Here is an 18,762-nt window from a genome sequence, read left to right as displayed (position 1 = left end):
CATACACAAAGCAGAGAGGTACACAAGGGTTCATTACGTTATTCTAAGGATTCAACAATTAGCACATTGTTCATTCATGACCAAGCTATCCCCCACCCATATTCATTTTTTCGTGGGACCAGGCAGTGAATTACTTTGAAACAAATTCTAGACGTTGTGTATTTTCATCTGTAAATATTTCAGTGTACATTTCTAACAAATGACCCTTTTTAGGAACAAACCAGATTATTACACCTTAACTAATTAGCATTAATTCTTTCATACCATCAAATCTTCAGTCAGTGTTCAAGTTTTTTGGATTCTGTTGGGGAGGGGAATGTATATATTTAGTTCTCATTATGATCCAAATAGGGACCACACATTGCATTTAGTTACTGTTTTGCTTACAGTCTGTTATTCTGCCTTTTTCCCCTTTTGTAATTAATTTGTTGAAGAAACTACATCTTTTTGTTCAGTAGAGATTTTCACAAACTGGATTTTGCTGATTGTGTCCTGTGGTATAGTTTAATACAGGTTGGCAATTACTTCTTACTGCAAAAGATGAGTTTTTTCCCACTGCACTTTTCCTAATGTATTACGAGATACAAAAGGTAACTCTCCTTAATTTTGAACCCTACTTGTATAAAAAAGCTTGCAACATCACGAACTGTTATAAGTCATACAAAAGGCAGGTCTAAGTGAATCTTATCCATGGTTATTTCTCCTAAAGTAATAAAAGCTTTCTTAAAAATCATCATTCAAAACTGCCAGAGCATGGCATTTAAACACCCTCCAAGCTATAAAGTAGAAAGTAACATCCCTTGTAGTATTCCTTTAGGTGATTTGTCATAACTGTTATTAGGAAATAGGAAGCTCACTTGATGCATTCCTTCTGCCTTTCAAGCTTGTTATTTGTAAAGAATGTAGTGTGCAAAATGGGTTAAATATTAGTTTTGAGATTGTTATGTGAGAGTCCTGACAGAACACTGGTGAATAAGACATTGGTTAAATTCTACAAGTTAGAACAGTGCCTAGCACAGAGTCCATGTTCTTTAGTTGAATGAATGAATGAATGAAAATATGAATGAATCCTTAGTTTAAACACATAAGCATGTAAAACATACTTTGGAATAGGAGAAAAAAAAAGTCCTGAGAAAGTGAACACATAATGAAACAAGTTTTCATTTTTGTGATAGAAAATTCTCATCAAGGCTATGAAAAATTACTCTTCATTAGCACTTAGAGGTTCTGATTTATTAGCTTTTGTCCCTACTTGTCTTTTTGTACTCTGAGTAAATATTCTTACAATTAGCACAAGGTTATGCTTCCTGTACTACAAAGCTAGGCTACAGTGAAAATTAAAAAAAAAAAAAACCAACACACACCTATCAAAATGGCTAACATAAACTATAGGGATAACACCCCCAGAAACTGGTAGGTGCTGTGATGTCACATTATGGTGGTGATTTGCATTTCCTAGTGGCTAATGATGTTATACCACTTTTCATGTCCTTGTTTGCCATCTGTATGTCCTTGATGAAAGGTCTCTGTGTGTGTTTTGCCTATTTGCTAGTCGAATTCTTAATTTTTTTTTAATGTTGAATTTTGTTTTTGTTTTTTTAAGTTTATTTATTTATTTTGAGAGAGACCGAGAGAGCTTGTGTGGGGAGGGACAGAGAGAGAGGAGAGGAAGAATCCCAAGCAGGCTCCTCGTGGTCAGTACAGAGCCTGATGTGGGGCTCAGACTCAGGAACCGGAGATCATGACCTGAGCTGAAATCAGGAGTCAGACGCTTAACCTACTGAGCCACCCAGGTGCCACATAAATGTTGAGTTTTGAGAGTTCTTTGTATGTTCTAGGTACAAGTCCTTTGAAGGATGTGTGATTTGCAGATATTTTCTTCTAGTCTGTCATTTGTCTTTTCAACTTCTTTTCAGGGTCTTTTGCAGAGGAAAGGTTTTTTAGTTTTGGTGAGGTCCACTGTATAACCATTTCCTTATGTGTATTATCCTTTTGGTATCGAGTTGATGAACTCTTCATCTACGCCTAGGACCCAAAGATTTTCTCATATTTTTTCCTAACTGTTTTATGGTTTTGTGTTTACATTTATTTATTTATTTATTTATTTTTAATTTTTTTTAATGTTTATTTATTTTTGAGACAGAGAGAGATAGAGCATGAACGGGGGAGGGGCAGAGAGAGGGAGACACAGAATCCAAAATGGTCTCCAGGCTCTGAGCTGTCAGCACAGAGCCCGACGCGGGGCTCGAACCTACAGACCGTGAGATCATGACCTGAGCGAAGTTGGACGCTTAACCGACTGAGCCACCCAGGCGCCCCTGTGTTTACATTTAAATATATGATCCGTTTGAATTAATTTATGTGGAAGGTGCAAGGGTCAGGTCAAAGTTCATCTTGGGCCTGTCGATGTCTAATTGCTGCAGAGCCACTTGTTTAAAGGCTGTCTATACTTCATTGGATTGTTTTTTTATTTAAAAAATATTTTTTTTTGTTTATTTATTATTGAGAAACATAGAGAGACAGAGCATGAGCAGGGGAGGGGCAGAGAGAAGGGGAGACACAGAATCTGAAGCACGCTCCAGGCTCCGGGCTGTCAGCACAGAGCCTGATGCGGGGCTCAAATTCACAAACCGCGAGATCATGACCTGAGCCGAAGTCGGACGCTTAACCGACTGAGCCACCCAGGCGCCCCCCTTCATTGAATTGTTTTTACACGTTTGTCAAAAGTTAGTTGGACATCCCTGTATAGGTCTATTTCGGGGTTTTCTGTTCTGTTCTGTCGATCTGTGTACCTCTCCCAATACTGTACTGTCTTGATTATTGCAGCAGGGGGATTCTTTTCGCTCTTTTGTACTTTTTCAAAATTGTTTTGGCTATTCTAGGGTCTGTCCCTTTCCATGTAAATTTTAGAAGAATCTCATCTGTGTCTTCAGAAAATCTTACTGGGATTTATACAGGAATTGCATTAAACCCATAGATCAGTTTGGAGAGAACTGATCTCTTTACTGTGTTGAGTCTTTCAATACATGAACGCAGTACAGACATATACTTATATAGACATATACAGAGAAGTGTAGACTTCTTTGATTTCTTTCAACTGCATCTTGTAATTTTCAGCATACGGAATCTACATTCTTTGTTTTCGAGTCATCTCTGTAATCAGTTGTTTGATTAATTTTCAAACATTTCATGAGGACTTACTATGTGCTACTACTATGCTTGGGGCTAGAAATATAAAAATGGAATAGAAAGCCTTTGAGAAGAGCATGTCGTCTGAACTGATACTGGCTAAGAGCAACAAAGATAATTTTTTCCCTCCAAAATAATTACAGAGAAGATGGAAATCATCTGAGATTTATCATTGCCAAAAGTACCGCTGGATAGAATGTTGGAGAGCACAAGCTTTGAGTTTGAATATTGAAATGGCCAATAGCTCAGCCTGTTGGCTGTTTGGCTTTGGGCCAGTTGCTTAAATTAAGCTTTAGAAGCCTTACTTTCCTTATCTGTAAAATGGGACAGATAATTAATTGACCGCTTCCTTAGAATTGTTGTAAAGATTAAAGAAAAACATATGTAAAACGCTTGTCACAGTGCTCTATATAATACAGTTATTTTTATTGTTAATTTCATCTCCTATCAGGGCTAAGGAAGAGAAGACAAGGTAGACGAGTAAATAGACAAAGGCTGAACCTGGGGCAGTGGTGGTGGGGGACAGGATGCATTACAATCAAAGAGCGATTATTATAAGAGAACACAGGAATTAGATTTTCAAAGAATCTAGCAGTCTCTCTTTCTTCAGAAGCCTTTTCCCACATGGAGAACAGTAGGGATCAGTTAGTTTAAATTTTTAATTCTACTCTGCCTGGCTTCTTCCTCCACACTAGATACAGTCATTAGGCCCAAGAAGTCATTAAAGTGTTTAATAAGGTTATTAAATTGACTGACTGCTGCTGCTGAAGCAATTTTCAGAGGAAATCCATATGATTGTAGGTGTGGAACTCGGAACTGTCCTCTGCGGCTGACAAGCTGTCAACATTCCTTTGAAGGATGGTGGGCAGCATCGTGAGGGATGCGTCTAATTAAGAGATTATAGGTGAACCTTGGCTTCCTGGGTGTGCTATTCATAGCTGGAAGTACGCGAAACTTCACTAATTCCTACTAATTGCGGGGTGGGGGAGGGGAGGCCCATCTGAATTATAGAATATTTTAAAATAAATGTACTTTTATTACTTTCAAGTACATATTTTAACTCCAACTAGGCAAACAAATTGTCGTCTGGCACAGGTCTTCGGGGACCCAAGTTATTGAAGCTATCAGAATGATTTTCAATTATTTCTATGTAAATAGGTGCTTCTAGAGTTCTTTAGGGTGCTCGAAAACAGTTTGTTCTCATAGATCTTAAACATTGCTCGCGTAGCCATATGCTGTTAATTGGCACACCCTTAGAGGAAGGGGTTTGGTAAATTAAGATAAACTTTAGACCAGCTGCTAAATAACTTCTCATTAATTCACAGAGTCCAAGAACCCAAGCGGATGAGGATTTTATTCCAGTTCAGGTTGGATCTTGTTTTTTTCCCGAAGGCAGTTCATTCATTCCTGCAGGCATTCATTTATTCATTAGGTGATATTAATGGAATGCATTGGCTGTGCCAGGCGCCCAGGTCGGCTGTGACGACCTGGGCTACCCTGAAGGACCTCAGTGTCCGACAGAGGGGACCTACAGGTATCACAGCACAGTAAGCTGTGGCAAGTAGGGACAGTGCCCAGGATGTGCCCGGAGGTGTTAGGGGCTCGGAGGAGGGTCAGATGAATCAGACTGGGTGAACTGCAGGATTTCCAGAGACTGAGTTGCATTTTGAAAGAAGAATTGGAGTTAGCAGACCATGAAGGCTAGAGGAAGATGGTGATGAAGAAGAAAGCGGAAAGTAGGGTAGGGATCGCAGTCCAGGCAGAGGGAACAGTATGTTCAAAGGCATGGAGGGCTGGACTGGCATGTCATGTAGGCGACCTTTGTTTTGCCTTTGGCCATGAGTAGAGTGAAAATCATGTTGTGCTACCTAAGGAGTCTGAACTTGATCTTGAAAATTATGGCGCAGGTTTTGAAGGACTTTTATCAGGAAAGTGACATCCCCAGATGTATGTGTTGGGGCCATTCTTGTCTTAGTGTGGGGGATGAACTGGGTGCAGGCGAAGTCTGGCATAATTGCGTTTCGGGCGGGGTTGCTGGAGATGAGATGGGGGAGCAGGATGGGGTGTGTGGCAATGGTATAGACTCTGTGCTCGTGAGACTTCTAGGCAAGAGGCTGGAGATGTGGAGAGACGCCCAGGCTGGGCTGGGGATGGAATCATCAGCTCCTGCTGGGTGCTCGAAAGCATATGTTTGCATGAGATCATCCTGGAAGTGCATCTGGGTGTGAAAGACAGCAGCTGGGGGTGGCTCTCAGGGCCCTAGCGATGTTTAAGAGAGTGAGAAGGGAAGAGCTCACCATCCACAAAAGTATAGGGATATTTAGCCCTCCTACCAAGTTAAAAATTTTCAAGATTGAAAAAATATTTGGAGTTTTAGCACCATAGTTGACTTTAAATGTGCATTTAAAATGCATTGCTGTTCTTGGGGGGCCCAAGTGGCTCAGTAGGCTAAGTGTCTGATCCTTGATTTGCCCTCAAGTCATGATCTCACGGTTCATGGGTTCAAGGCCCATGTTGGGTTCCGCTCGGATTCCCTGTCTCCCTCTCTCTCTGCACCCCTCCACCCCGGTCAAAAATAAATAAACATTAATGCATTGCTGCTCTTACAAGACTTCTTTTCCCCCAGCAAAGTTTTAGAATATGTATTCAACATGTCCTTCCCTATGTAAAGAGTAGACTTTAGTAAGTAACAATAATAGCAGAGTCTGAGAATTCCAACTCATTGAGATGAAGAAAAGACTTTTTTACTGTAATTTTTCATTATGCTGTCCATCCCTTCTATAAATATTATGAGGCGCTTGCTCTGAGCAAGTACTGTGAAATCCTTAGGTCAGTCTGAGTTTTGCAGAAAGATTACAGTGTTAGCGTGTTTGCTGCTGGGTTCTTAAATTAATAATTTTTTGTACCTTAAGAAACACATACAATTGGTTTAGCTTAATTTTTTATTTCCAGTGTCTGTGGGAAGGTCTCAATGCTTTGGGTTGTTTATAAGCATTTTCCTTTCTGTGTAATAATACTTTACCTTCATGTAGTACTTAATGAAAAACTTCCCAGGGTTTCCACTGGTGTTTTATAATTTGATACTCGTTACAAATAGCTGGGATATTGTTCGAACAGGCATTATTCCCATTTTCCAGATGTGGAAACAGAGGCTCAGTGAATAAGTTCATAATTTAGAATGCAGTGAACCAGAATTTATCCCTAGTCTTGTGACCATAAATTCAGTGCTCTTTCCATGAAACGGGACATGTTACTCAAAGCTTACATGTTAACGGTTGGGCTGTAGCAAGCAAATAGTGGGGGGAAATAAAAGCCCCCCCTTTTTTTCCCAGAACTATTTGTCATTGCTACCATCATCGATTAATAGAATGTTGAGTGGTCAGGGGCGTTGTGACACTGTAGTAACTGGGTTTTATAGTTTTAGTTTAGATTTTTTTTTTTAATCACAAGTTTGTAGCACATTGACAAATGGATTTCCTTTTCTTTTCATTTTTGTTTAGCCTGTGTAGAGACCCACTATTTCAGTAACAGGTGCATATCTACTGCTATTAATATAGAACACTGAAGGGCACGTGGGTGGCTGAGTCAGCTAAGTGTCCGACTTCAGCTCAGGTCACGGTCTCACAGTTTGTGGGTACGAGCCCCACAGCAGGCTCTCTGCTGTCAGTGCAGAGCCTGCTTTGATCCTCTGTCCCCCCCCCGCCCGCCCCTCCCTAGCTAGCGTGCATAGCGCGCTCTCTCTCTCTCTCTCTTTCTCAAAAATAAACATTTGAAAAAAAATACAGAACATTGAGCTGTTGGAAATATTTAATTCCCCTTTTGGTATATTCAAGAACTTCGGCCTCTCCAGTGGAAAAGTGGAGTTGCCAGCACCCTGTGAGGGCTCGTGGCCCACATGTGACCTGATGACTGGGTGCCTTCTGGCTGTAGGGTGGTGGAGGGATGGAGTGGGGGCATGCACAATAACCTTGCCTGCTGTTATCAATGTCCTGCCTTGCTCAGTGTAGGCATAGTGGTGATCAAGGCCCTCACTGCTTTTAGGGGTTTTCATTAAAACATGAAGACGTTTTAATTTTTTTTTTTTAATTTACATCCAAGTTAGTTAGCGTATAGTGCAACAATGATTTCAGGGGTAGATTCCTTAATGCCCCTTACCCATTTAGCCCATCCCCCCCTCCCACAACACCTCCAGTAAACCCTCTGTCTGTTCTCCATATTTAAGAGTCTCTTATGCTTTGTCCCCCTCCCTGTTTTTATATTATCTTTGCTTCCCTTCCCTTATGTTCTTCTGTTTGGTGTCTTAAAGTTCTCCTATGAGTGAGGTCGTATGGTATTTGTCTTTCTCTGACTAATTTCGCTTAGCATAATACCCTCTAGTTCCATCCATGTAGTTGCGAATGGCAAGATTTCATTCTTTTTGATCGCTGAGTAATACCCCATTGTATGTAGATAGATAGATAGATAGATAGATAGATAGATAGATAGATACCACCTCTTCTTTATCCATTCATCCATCGATGGACATTTGGGCTCTTTCCATACTTTGGCTATTGTCGATAGTGCTGTTATAAACATTGGGGTGCATGTGCCCCTTCGAAACAGCACACCTGTATCCCTTGGATAAATACCTACTAGTGCAATTACTGGGTCATAGGGTAGTTCTATTTTTAATTTATTGAGGAACCTCCATACTGTTTTCCAGAGTGGCTGCACCAGTTTGCATTCCCACCAGCAGTGCAAGAGAGATCCTTTCTCCGCATCCTCGCCAACATCTGTTGTTGCCTGACTTGTTAATGTTAGCCATTATGACAGCTGTGAGGGTGGTATCTCATTGTGGTTTGGACTTGTATTTCCCTAATGATGAGTGATGTGGAGCATTTTTTCATGTGTTGGTCGGCCACTGAAAATGTTTTAATTTCCTTTTAAACCAGAAAAATAAAATGAACTTTCAGATCAAATGAAAGGTTTTAATATATAATATTAATATATTCCTCTTTATGTCAGTGTGGTTATAAAGTATGATTTTTGATTTTTTTTTTTTTTTTTTTTTTTTTTGGTGTATGTGGCAGAAAGGTCTCATGAAGGCAAAAGTCCCCAAGGCCCATGAAAGCCAGAATGCAGCCCTAAGTGTGTGTGGGGTGGAGGGGGGAGGTGCATGGTTTGGAAAGATAAATGTGGTCTGCTTTGGATTCTGGTCTTCTCTTCCTAACCTATTTTCCCTTCTGTTCATTGATTCATTGATGATTAGTCCATTAAGAGCTCTGGGTGTGTGAAAAGTACTGCAGGGAAATGAGTTACACACACACACACACTCACAGGAGACGGAAATGACAGTTAGACTAAGGGCAGGGTGCCTGGGTTTGTTTCAGTTTCCATCTCTGAACAGTTTCTCTTACAATTTAGAATGTACTTTTGAGAGGCGCCTGGGTGGCTCAGTTGGTTAAGTGTCTGACTCTTGATTTCAGTTTGGGTCATGAGCTCACGGTTGGTGAGTTTGCAACTCACGTCAGGCTCTGTGCTGACAGCATGGAGCCTGCTTGGGATTGTCTCCCTCACTCTCTGCCTCTCCCCCACTTGCTCTCTCTCTTAAAATAAATAAAAATAAACTTTAAAAAAGGGGGTTTGAGAAATAATGGCCAAAAGAGCATCACTATGTTGTCTTATTTTTATTATCTGTCTTCTAAATGACTTAAAAAAATACATAAAGAAAAGCTTTTAAAGTAAGACTTTTGGGAAGATTAACTCATAATCCCTGTATCGTTCGGGCAGGCAGTGGGGCAGAAGTCTCAAATTCAAGAACAAAGTGTATGTTGCCTTAGAAGGTGAAATTTGAGGGGCACCTGGGTGGCTCAGTCGTTTGGGCATCCCACTTCGGCTCAGGTCATGATCTTGCGGTCTGGACAGTGGGTTCAAGCCCCGGGTCGGGCTCTGTGCTGACAGCTCAGAGCCTGGAGCTGCTTTGGATTCTGCGTGTCCCTCTCTCTCTCCTCTTCCCCTGCTTGCACTCTCTCTTTCTCTCTGTGTCTCTCAAAAATGAATAAATGTTAACAAAAAATTTTTAAAAAGGTGAAACTTCGTAGGTGTCAAAAGGGAATGTGAGCTGATTTTTTTTTGCCTTTTTAAAAAATGCCCTGGGCTGAAAAATGATCATTTTATGATCTGTGTAACAGAATAGAGGTACTCTGTCCAGAAAACACCATCATCTGTCTTCTGCTTCTGCTCTACAAACATTCAGAGCCTGCCTCTCAGATGTGCCAGCACAAAGCAATAACAGAAGCCTAAGATTTCAGCTTTGATGCCCACCCTTTTTAGATAAAAAGTTGAAATATTTAAAATAAAATTAAATTCAGGGCACCTGGGTGGCACAGTCAGTTAAGCATCCAGCTTCGGCTCAGGTTATGATCTCACAGTCCATGGGATGGAGCCCCACATTGGGCTCTGTGCTAACAGCATAGAGCTGCTTAGGATTCTCTCCCTTTCTCTCTGCCCTTCCCCAGCTCACTCGCGTTTTCGCTCTCAATATAAATAAATAAACTTAAGAAAATTAAAAAAATAAATTGAATTAGGGGTGCCTGGCTGGTTCAGTCGGTAGAGCATGCAACTCTTGATCTTGGGGTTGTGAGTTTGAGCTCCATGTTGGGTATAGAGATTATCTAAAAATAAGATCTTTAGAAAGAATTTGGGGCACCTGGCTGGCTGAATTGGTGGAGCACGCAACTCTTAATCTTCAGGTTGTGGGTTTGAGCCCCACATTCAGTGTAGAGCTTACTTAAAACGAAATCTTTAAAAATAAGTAATAAGATTTAAAAATTCAGTTAGTAAATTTGTGATCACCAAGTGAAAAAATTAATACTTTCAGATTTATCATGCCAAACATAATAATCGTTTGTTGTATATGATGTCATATTTTTATACTAAGGATATTTAGTAAAGAGCACTTTTTGGAAAGCATTGTGTTTTAAATTTTACCCTGTATTTCCAATTTTTGTTATCTTTTGAAAGGAACAAGATTGTCTACCAGGTATTTTTTTTAACATCTCTTTTTACTTATAACATGAGGTTATTAAGAAGGTGAAATTATTTACTATATGGGAAAGTGTATTTAAAAAAATAGAAAAGTATTGGGTAAAAGGGTTTCATCTTTCTAAGTTATTGCTGCTTATTCTCATGAAGGTGGGGTGCGTAGAAAGTCATTTTCATCTTCCGTTGCTTGCTTATCACATGTCCTTTGCCACTCTTTTATTTTCTTCTAGGAAGTGATTTATCAGGTAGGGCCTATAGTTTTTTTATTTCACTTATTTATTTATTTTTATTTATATTTGGGGGGAGCGCAAGGGGCAGAGAGAGGGGTACAGAGGATCTGAAGCGGGCGCTATACTGACAAGCTGACAGCAGTGAGCCCGAATTTGAGGGCTCGAACTCACGAACTGCGAGATCATGACCTGAGCAGACGCTCAACTGACTGAGTCACCCAGGTGCCCCAGGGCCTATGGTTTTAACGGAGGGAGATGAAAAAAGTAAGAAATGGCTGCTGTCAAGAAAGTGAAAAAAAGAAAGAAAAGTAAGATTTGAGAAAAATCTGAACATATTTCACGATTCAAAATGACACATCAGTTACTTTCTTACGGTCTTCATTAACCTGTAAGACTCCCTAGAAGGACCCCCAGGTTGGATTTGCACCATTTTAAAAATTCCATTTGTGGCAGAAATGCTCTTGGACTTCCCATAGTGCCTGATTCACTAGCTTTACTTCTTGTTTTTTAAAGAATGAACAACCACGCTCATTTCAGTTTTGTTCCAGTGCTGTGTGCTTCTCTCTTCTTTCCAGCCCTGCTTGCGATTCTGAAACATATTCCTTTGTTTATGATGCCTTTACAGGAATTTGTAAGCGTCTGGGTTCGAGATCCTCGGATTCAGAAGGAGGACTTTTGGCATTCTTATATTGACTATGAGATATGTATTCATGTAAGTATTCAGTCAATAGTCTGCAGAAATCATGGCAGTTTTTAGGTATCATGCATTTGATGGGACACACTGTTATACTTCAAATTGATATTTGTAAAAATGTTCCTATCTCAAATAACCGACTTTGGATGATTATAACTAATGCCTGTGTCTCAAATGGAGTAGTAAGTTGGTTCCTTAAGTTGGAAAATTACTCATTAGAATTGCTTATTGTACCTTTGCTAATACTAATATTTTAAAGTTTATTGCCTTCATGTATGAATATGTGAATACATCTAAAATTCACAGTTAAAGTGTATTTATAGCTCATTAATGGTATTTCTTTATGATCTGTTATAGCATATTTCTGGGTAATAGATTGCCTGATAAATCTTAGGTTTTAAGAGGATATAGAGCTTTCTGGGAAACTGATGTGCAGTGGTTATATATGTAGAATAAGAAGGTGGAAAATAAATATGTGCAATTATTTTGCCTTAGTCTAGATTCGTAATTAACATACGTAAATAACTAGAAATGATGTACTTTATTTGGAAGTAATACTTTACCATAATCTCGAGCATTTTTGTGTGGTGTATGGCCTTCTGTAATCATCTTGAACAAGGGTCAGCAAACTTTTTTTGTAAACACTGAGGTAGTAAATGTCTTCAGCTTTGGAGTATACATTCTGTCTCAAAACTACTCAATTCCACTATTGTAGGGCGAAAGCAGACCTAAACAATACACAAATGAATTGATGTAACTGTATTCCAATAAAACTTTATTTGCAAAGCTAAGTGGCAGGCTGGATGTGGCCCACAGGCTATAGTTTATTGGACCTGATCGTGAAGATAGGTTCCTTTTCCCATCTGACTTAGTCCAGACTTCTCTTGGGAGCATAGACTCAGATTTTATCTGTGACTGTATGCAATGTGAAGTAAAATCTAGCCACCTTTTTTTTAAAAAAAAATTTTTTTTTCAACGTTTATTTATTTTTGGGACAGAGAGAGACAGAGCATGAACGGGGGAGGGGCAGAGAGAGAGGGAGACACAGAATCGGAAACAGGCTCCAGGCTCCGAGCCATCAGCCCAGAGCCTGACGCGGGGCTCGAACTCACGGACCGTGAGATCGTGACCTGGCTGAAGTCGGACGCTCAACCGACTGCGCCACCCAGGCGCCCCTAAAATCTAGCCACCTTTAATCTTCCCATTGTAAATAGTTAAATTGATAGATTAGACACCCAGGCATCAGCCATAAAACTTTTTTTTCTCTCCTTTCTTCCCTTTTTTTCCTTTCAAAGTTCTCCAACTTAGAAAATAAAAACTCAGAACTGCTTTTTTTTTTTTTTTTTTTTTTAGAACTGCTTTTTTGATGATTGTGTTGAAGACCACTGCCAGGGTATACCTTGTATTTTGATTGTGTTTTGGTTTTACTCATAAAATCCCACCAGATATGCGTTCTGTGTGGAAAATTATGAGTATGTAAGAGTAAGCATTTGGAAATGAAACGTAATTCTTTAGTTGCCTTTTTAACTTCTTCTGAAAAATTCGTGTGTCCTTCTCACACTTCATGGGAGACATGAAATTTAATTATCCTCAGAGAGTTAATGAAAGCGTAGATTTTTTTCTCTGCTGCATAAGTTGCATTAGGTGAATTCAGAAATGTCTGTCTCAAGCCAGAAATGGTAGATTCCACAAATATTATTTGGTGGCGTTCTGGCGTGTCTCTGAAATGCTAATACATTGACAATGACTAAATCTCCTTGGCTTGGGAGATAACAGAATAAGCAAACAGATTTAGAGGAACTTAAAAATCCGTGATCTCAGCATAGTCTGGTCCTAACTATCCATGCCTGTTTATGATTAGGAATGAGGTGGGGGGCCGGGTGGGGGGGACTAGAGCGCTCTAGTCAGCCTCATTTAGGTGCTGTACCCATAGGGCTTTGCAGTAGAGAAGCCGGTAGTTAACCCATTTAAATGAACCTCAAGAGAAATGATACCAGGTGACTGTGGAATCTCAGCATTTATTTAGAATTGTAAACTAGTGAACTGTATATGCTCTCCTAACCTTGTCCTGCAAATGAAGGACTTATGGATGGACCTTTGTCTGGCATAGGTACCAGGTGGATCTCCAACTGACACCCACATTATTGACATCCACAATAATCCAGAACAGAAATGAAAGGGAGTTGAAATTGGTTCAGTCCTACCTGAGGTGTCAGGAGTCCCTGCAGTGGCCTGGTCCTCTAGAGGACACCTGCCCAGGCCTTGTTAGGACACTCGTCCTGGTGTGAACGGTCTGCTGACTCCGTCCCCAGGGGTCACTTTAGAGTGAGGCTGTAGTAGGCTTTGAAATTCACATACAGAATGTTACTGTGCCCCAGACTCCATCTTGTGCGTTTTGCTGCCGTGTTGTCAAAGGTGACAGGCTTTAGACCAGTAGCTCCTTTGGGGGCAGATCTCTTCATCTGTCTGCATTCTGAGGTTTCCTGAACTTTATCAAGTTTAGGAGAACCAGGAGCTGTGCCGTACCTTTCATGGGGGTGGGGGTGGGGGTGGGGGTGGTTTAAGAACTCAGGCACGTAGTCACTCACATTCGCCAAGGGAAACAACTGCTGGGTGCTTAGGTGCTAAGTGGTAGGATAATCATGATTTTTGAAAGAATAAAAATCTTGGGGACCCAAAACACTCTCATTTGGCAAGGTAAAGATCATGAAATAGAAGTTTGAAATAAATGTAGAGAACAGAAATCTTACGAAACCATTAGTCAGGTATCTGCCAGTCTCTTGTTTTACACAAAGGAGAAAGGAGAAACATGTATTTACTGGTCTTGGGTTTACCCCGAGGAGAAGCATTGCTGTTCTGCTTAGGATGGGGACTCTGTAGGTGGCTTTTCCAAGTCTGCCTTAGGGTAGCTGGAAGCAAACCGACATCTCCTATCTAATAACAGTATTAATAGATAACATTTGTCAGGTACTTACCATCAGTCCTTACGACCACCCAGTAAAATAGGTGTGTACTACTTCATCCCCCCATTTTACCACTCAGCAAACTGGAGTTTAAGTGACTTGCCATATGGCAGGGCCAGAACTGGTGCGTGGGTTCCCCATGGGTATAATTGTCCCTGTGCACCACAAGCCTCTCTCTACCTTGGATCGCACTCCCTTGCACATCTAGTAGAGAAGGAGAATGCTCTTCTCTTGTTTAAAAGTGATACCAGGGGGCGCCTGGCTGGCTCAGTCAGTAGAGCGTGAGACTCTTGAGTTCAGGGTTGTGAGTTCAAGCCCCGCTCTGGGTGTGGAGCCTACTTAAAATAAACATTAAAAAAAAAAAAAAAAGTGATTTCAGGATGCCTGAAAACCACAAAACCTGGCGGTTTGTGTGATCTGTACTGATGGCCGTATCAAGGATATGATGGCTTCTTGTGGTGTCATGTCAAGGGCCATAAGAAGGTGTCTCTAATTCCCAAAGGCTTCTCCAGCCTCATGGGTGGACGGTGTTAAAATGGAAGGGATGACCCCGAGTTTTTATTGGCCATTTAGACTGCAGGATTTGTTTGATTTTTATGATTCATCTTTGAAAGCAGTACTAATAGGTGAGCAGGAGGCTACCTCAGGACTCAGGGGACGGCAGGGGACGCCAGGCTTTGCCCCAGGACAACACTGCACGTTGATCTCATCCCAGCTGTTTTAGGATGTAGTAGATAGTGGTGGGCTTTGTGCAAGATGGGAATCTGGCACAAGTGCAACTGTGCTTTCGGTTTCTTAAATTCCTATGCAAATGAACATGGGCACATTTGGTGAGTTCGAGGTGGAGGAAAAAACATTTTTTCCTTAAATGGGGCTTGTATTTTTCTTTTTCTTCAAACAGACCAATAGCATGTGTTTTACAATGAAAACATCCTGTGTGCGAAGAAGATACAGAGAATTTGTGTGGCTGAGGCAGAGACTCCAAAGTAATGCGTTGCTGGTGTAAGTGATTTAAATAAGTGATACTGGGGAGGCTTTATTATTTTATATTCAATATTTTACAATTCATCATGCATTAAGATACAGAAAACATGAAGGATTTGATAGGCTTCTTGATTGCCATCTATAGCTTTAGTTAGTTTTGTGGCTGCTGCATCTGAATACAAAATTTATCGCTTGCATTTCACTAACCTGTTGAGTATTGACCATGAAAGCCCTCAAAAATTTTTAAAAATGGGTTTTTCTTTAAGTTAATTAATCATCCTATACCCTTGTTATATATACCCTATAATATATACAACTATATGATAATTATAACGTAATTTGCTTTCGCTTGGAGAAATTTTGTCACTAACCCAACCTTGATTTGACTATTAAAAAATGTTTTTTTTTTTCTTTTTGCTAAGGCAACTTCCAGAACTTCCATCTAAAAACCTGTTTTTCAACATGAATAATCGCCAGCATGTAGATCAGCGTCGTCAGGGTTTGGAAGATTTCCTCAGAAAGTAAGTGTGCAGAAACTCTTGCGGCCATACAGGAGTTGTAAGCAAAGTGCTTTGCAAAAGTTGAGTGTCCTATAACTATGTGGGGGAGAAGAATATCACTGTTCCAAATATTAGTAATAATCTAGAGCCTAGCTCAGTAGTTCATTTCCTATATTAGAGCGCCATCTTGTGGCTGACAGCTTATCGTGCACATCTGGGACCACATCTTCTAGAAGGAAAACAATGAGCTGATTGAGTCTGGTAGTGAGTAAATCTGTGGTCCTTGAAGCTGTAAAGCAGAGCCAAATTACTAAGGAGTTCAGCTGACGAAAGTAAAATTTGCGAGGAAGCAAACGTGCTTTATTAAAAAGGTGCTACTTAAAAACTATCTTTATTTACAACATTTCGGATCGACAGACCAAAATCCGTTCTCCAGTGCATTGGCTGCTAAATGATACTGCTCTGGGCTCTTCTAAAGGAAGACTTTAACTCTCCTCTTTGGAGGGAATGTTTATAAGGGAGTATTTATTGGTGGTTGAATAGTCCCGGTGGGTAATTAACTCTGGATTGCTTGGTGATGGTAGGCAGTGCAGTTAAAACGACTTGAATTCTCACCGCCATAATTTCTTTCTGTCCCCACTCCGGAATGCTAGAATACCCATCTGTGAGACAGCACATTGGTTTGCACTCAGACGCTGAGGCCAGACTGTCTGGGTTCAAATCTTGGCTCTGCTACTTATGAGCTGAGGGGCTGGGAGCATTTTCTACCTCCTGTGTGCTTTTGTTTTTTTCCATCTATAAAATGGGGTTAATAATAGTATGTACTTCATATAGTTGTTGAGAGGATGAAGTGAGTTAATGAATAGAAAGCACTCACAATAGTGTGAGTATTGGCTCATGTCATGTGTGGTATTGGATGTTACTGTTTTGATCCACTTAGACATGAAACAGCTTTGAGCTAGTTTTTTAAACTTCCCATTTTATAGATAAGGAAATAGGCTGAGTCATAGGACTGCTGGTTAGTGGCCCTGCCCAGCTTCCTAAGCTGTCTTTCTTTTTCTCCTGACTTCAGGGTCTGCAGTAATCTCCTTTTGAGTTCATTCACTCCATGGGACCTTAGAGCCAGCCTGAAATAATATACTGCCTTCTCCCCATATGGCTCACTCATAAAGGGTTTGGATATTAAGTATGCACATGAATATTAATATTTATTTCCATTAAGTTGATATAGTGTCTTTCCTTGGAAGGGGTCATGGAGACATACAGAAATATCCGCGATTATAAATCGAAGGAGGGCCAGAAAGGAAAAAGAACAGAGGAATAAAAATGACAAGAGACCATAAGAACCCATTAACCAAGCCGAGTCCTCAGAAAACGTTACAGTGGTATTCTTTTGGGTATCACAGGCATGACGGAACAAAGGCCTGGTCAACTTTTTTCTGCCCGTTTCCTTTGGAGACCGCTCTGCTTTTAATTGCTGTCTGTATGAGACCCAGGTGGCTGATGGCATCTCCCTTAAGATGTGGCCCCAGTTGTCCGAGTTGGCCGAATGGCCCGTCAGTGCAGATGCTGTTCAGGAAGCTGCAGACTGGCCACTGGCAGTGGGGCCTGGGTGGGGACAGCCAAATCCTGCAGCCCCTGTCAGCACTGGGGGGCTGCTTGTCTTCCGTAGAGAAGTCTCCTTTTTGGAGGTCAAAGAACAGCCATGTGTCTCTGTCTTTACATTGAGTTAAGCTCAGGGCATGTGTTTTTGACCAGGAATCACTTTGCTGCTTTGAATACGACCTTTTTTCCACAGTTGATCTGCCAAATTAATGACTGAACGAATGTCATTTGGCTGCAGTGCGCTTAGGCTTGTGCTTGGTTATTTTTACATGCTGTGTCGTTGGGCTGTTTGCGGATTGAATTTGATGCAGACGTCATAGCAGCAAGTATCCTGGATCAGGAGCTTGAAGAGCTGGGTTCCAGGTCTCCTATAAGTCGCAACTCCTAATTTTTTTCTGGCCATCCGACCTTGGAAGAGTCACTTAATTCTTGTGTGCCTTTGTTGTAAAGGGTATGATGATGTAGCACATTCACTGCTGCCCTAGTTGGTTGTGTCGTTAAGATGATGCTTTGGTAAGGACTCTGGAAACCTATTTAGTAAGTGACTGCTTTGGACTGCGCACAATGGACACCAATCCTTATCCACTTGAAGCTTCCATTCTAGTGGGAAAGTCCTATGTACTTACCAGGGGATGGCTAGGTTCATTAAAATTGGGTCTGGGTTACCATCCAGAAGTCAAATCAGAGAAGAGACAGCAAGTTCGCTGTGGTGTGTGAACATAAGTCTCCAAGCTGGTGAGTTTCACATTAAAAGTGAAGCTGGTGCTTCTATGTGGTTTGAACCTGAAGGAAGCAACGAGTCTATAATACCCCACACGGCCGGATTCACCCCCGACCTAAATGGCCTAAATACCGTGGCCCCTTCAGGTCCTCCTCACCCTCCGTTCTGTGTCCCTCGGATTCGGATGCATAGCTTTATCCAGTCTGTGTAGAAGTAGCAGCCTTCCAGCTCTTTTCCCCTGGGATCCCCTGAGCCCAAGTCCATTTTGGGAAGCGGGATGTGACTTGCGACTCGGCGGTCTCAGTGCTATCTCAGCGCTGTGTCCTGACCCCAGCTTGACATCCCCTGAGGCTCCATGATGTACCTGCTAAGTAGTGGTCACTGTCAGTGGCCTGTACCTTGTTTTCTATGTAGTACTTCTAGGAACTTGAGAGGGAAGATACCACAGCACTCAAATGTGATATATACTTGTGCTGTAGATTTATCGCATGTATTTCTTTTGATAATTTTATTTTTTTAAACTACATCCAAATTAGCATAAAGTGCAACAGTGATTTCAGAAGTAGATTCCTTAGTGCCCCTTACCCATTTAGCCCATCCCCTCCTTCCCACAACCCCTCCAGAAACCCTCTGTTTGTTCTCCATATTTAAGAGTCTCTTATGTTTTGTCCCCCTCCTTGTTTTGATCATCGCATGTATTTTTTAAATCTGGTTTTTATGTAAGTTTTGAAGTTATGAACCAAGAAGAGTATATATGTTCAAACCCTTTAAAACCAAATTGCTGCTGTCTCTGTACATATGTGTGTATACTATATATATATTCATCTTAAGGTGGAGTAATACTTTTTTATTA

The 18,762-nt window shown here is 40.9% G+C and overlaps 1 protein-coding gene across 4 annotated transcripts in view; it reads left to right on the top strand.

The window, feature by feature from the left end:
• Positions 1-18,762, top strand: part of SNX10 (sorting nexin 10) — a 75,679-nt gene that overhangs the window by 50,469 nt on the left and 6,448 nt on the right. For all 4 annotated transcript variants that reach the window (XM_040472398.1, XM_040472400.1, XM_040472399.1 and 1 more), the window contains 3 exons: positions 11,068-11,154; positions 15,001-15,101; positions 15,506-15,604. In XM_040472398.1, coding sequence (XP_040328332.1) covers positions 11,068-11,154; positions 15,001-15,101; positions 15,506-15,604 — 287 coding nt within the window. The remainder of the gene's footprint in view (positions 1-11,067; positions 11,155-15,000; positions 15,102-15,505; positions 15,605-18,762) is intronic.

Source organism: Herpailurus yagouaroundi, unplaced genomic scaffold (genome assembly GCF_014898765.1).
Source record: "Herpailurus yagouaroundi ecotype Mexico unplaced genomic scaffold, PumYag 100, whole genome shotgun sequence".
Taxonomy (NCBI): domain Eukaryota; kingdom Metazoa; phylum Chordata; class Mammalia; order Carnivora; family Felidae; genus Herpailurus; species Herpailurus yagouaroundi.
Note: the sequence above shows the minus strand (reverse complement) of the source record. Positions and strands in the feature narration are given on the sequence as shown.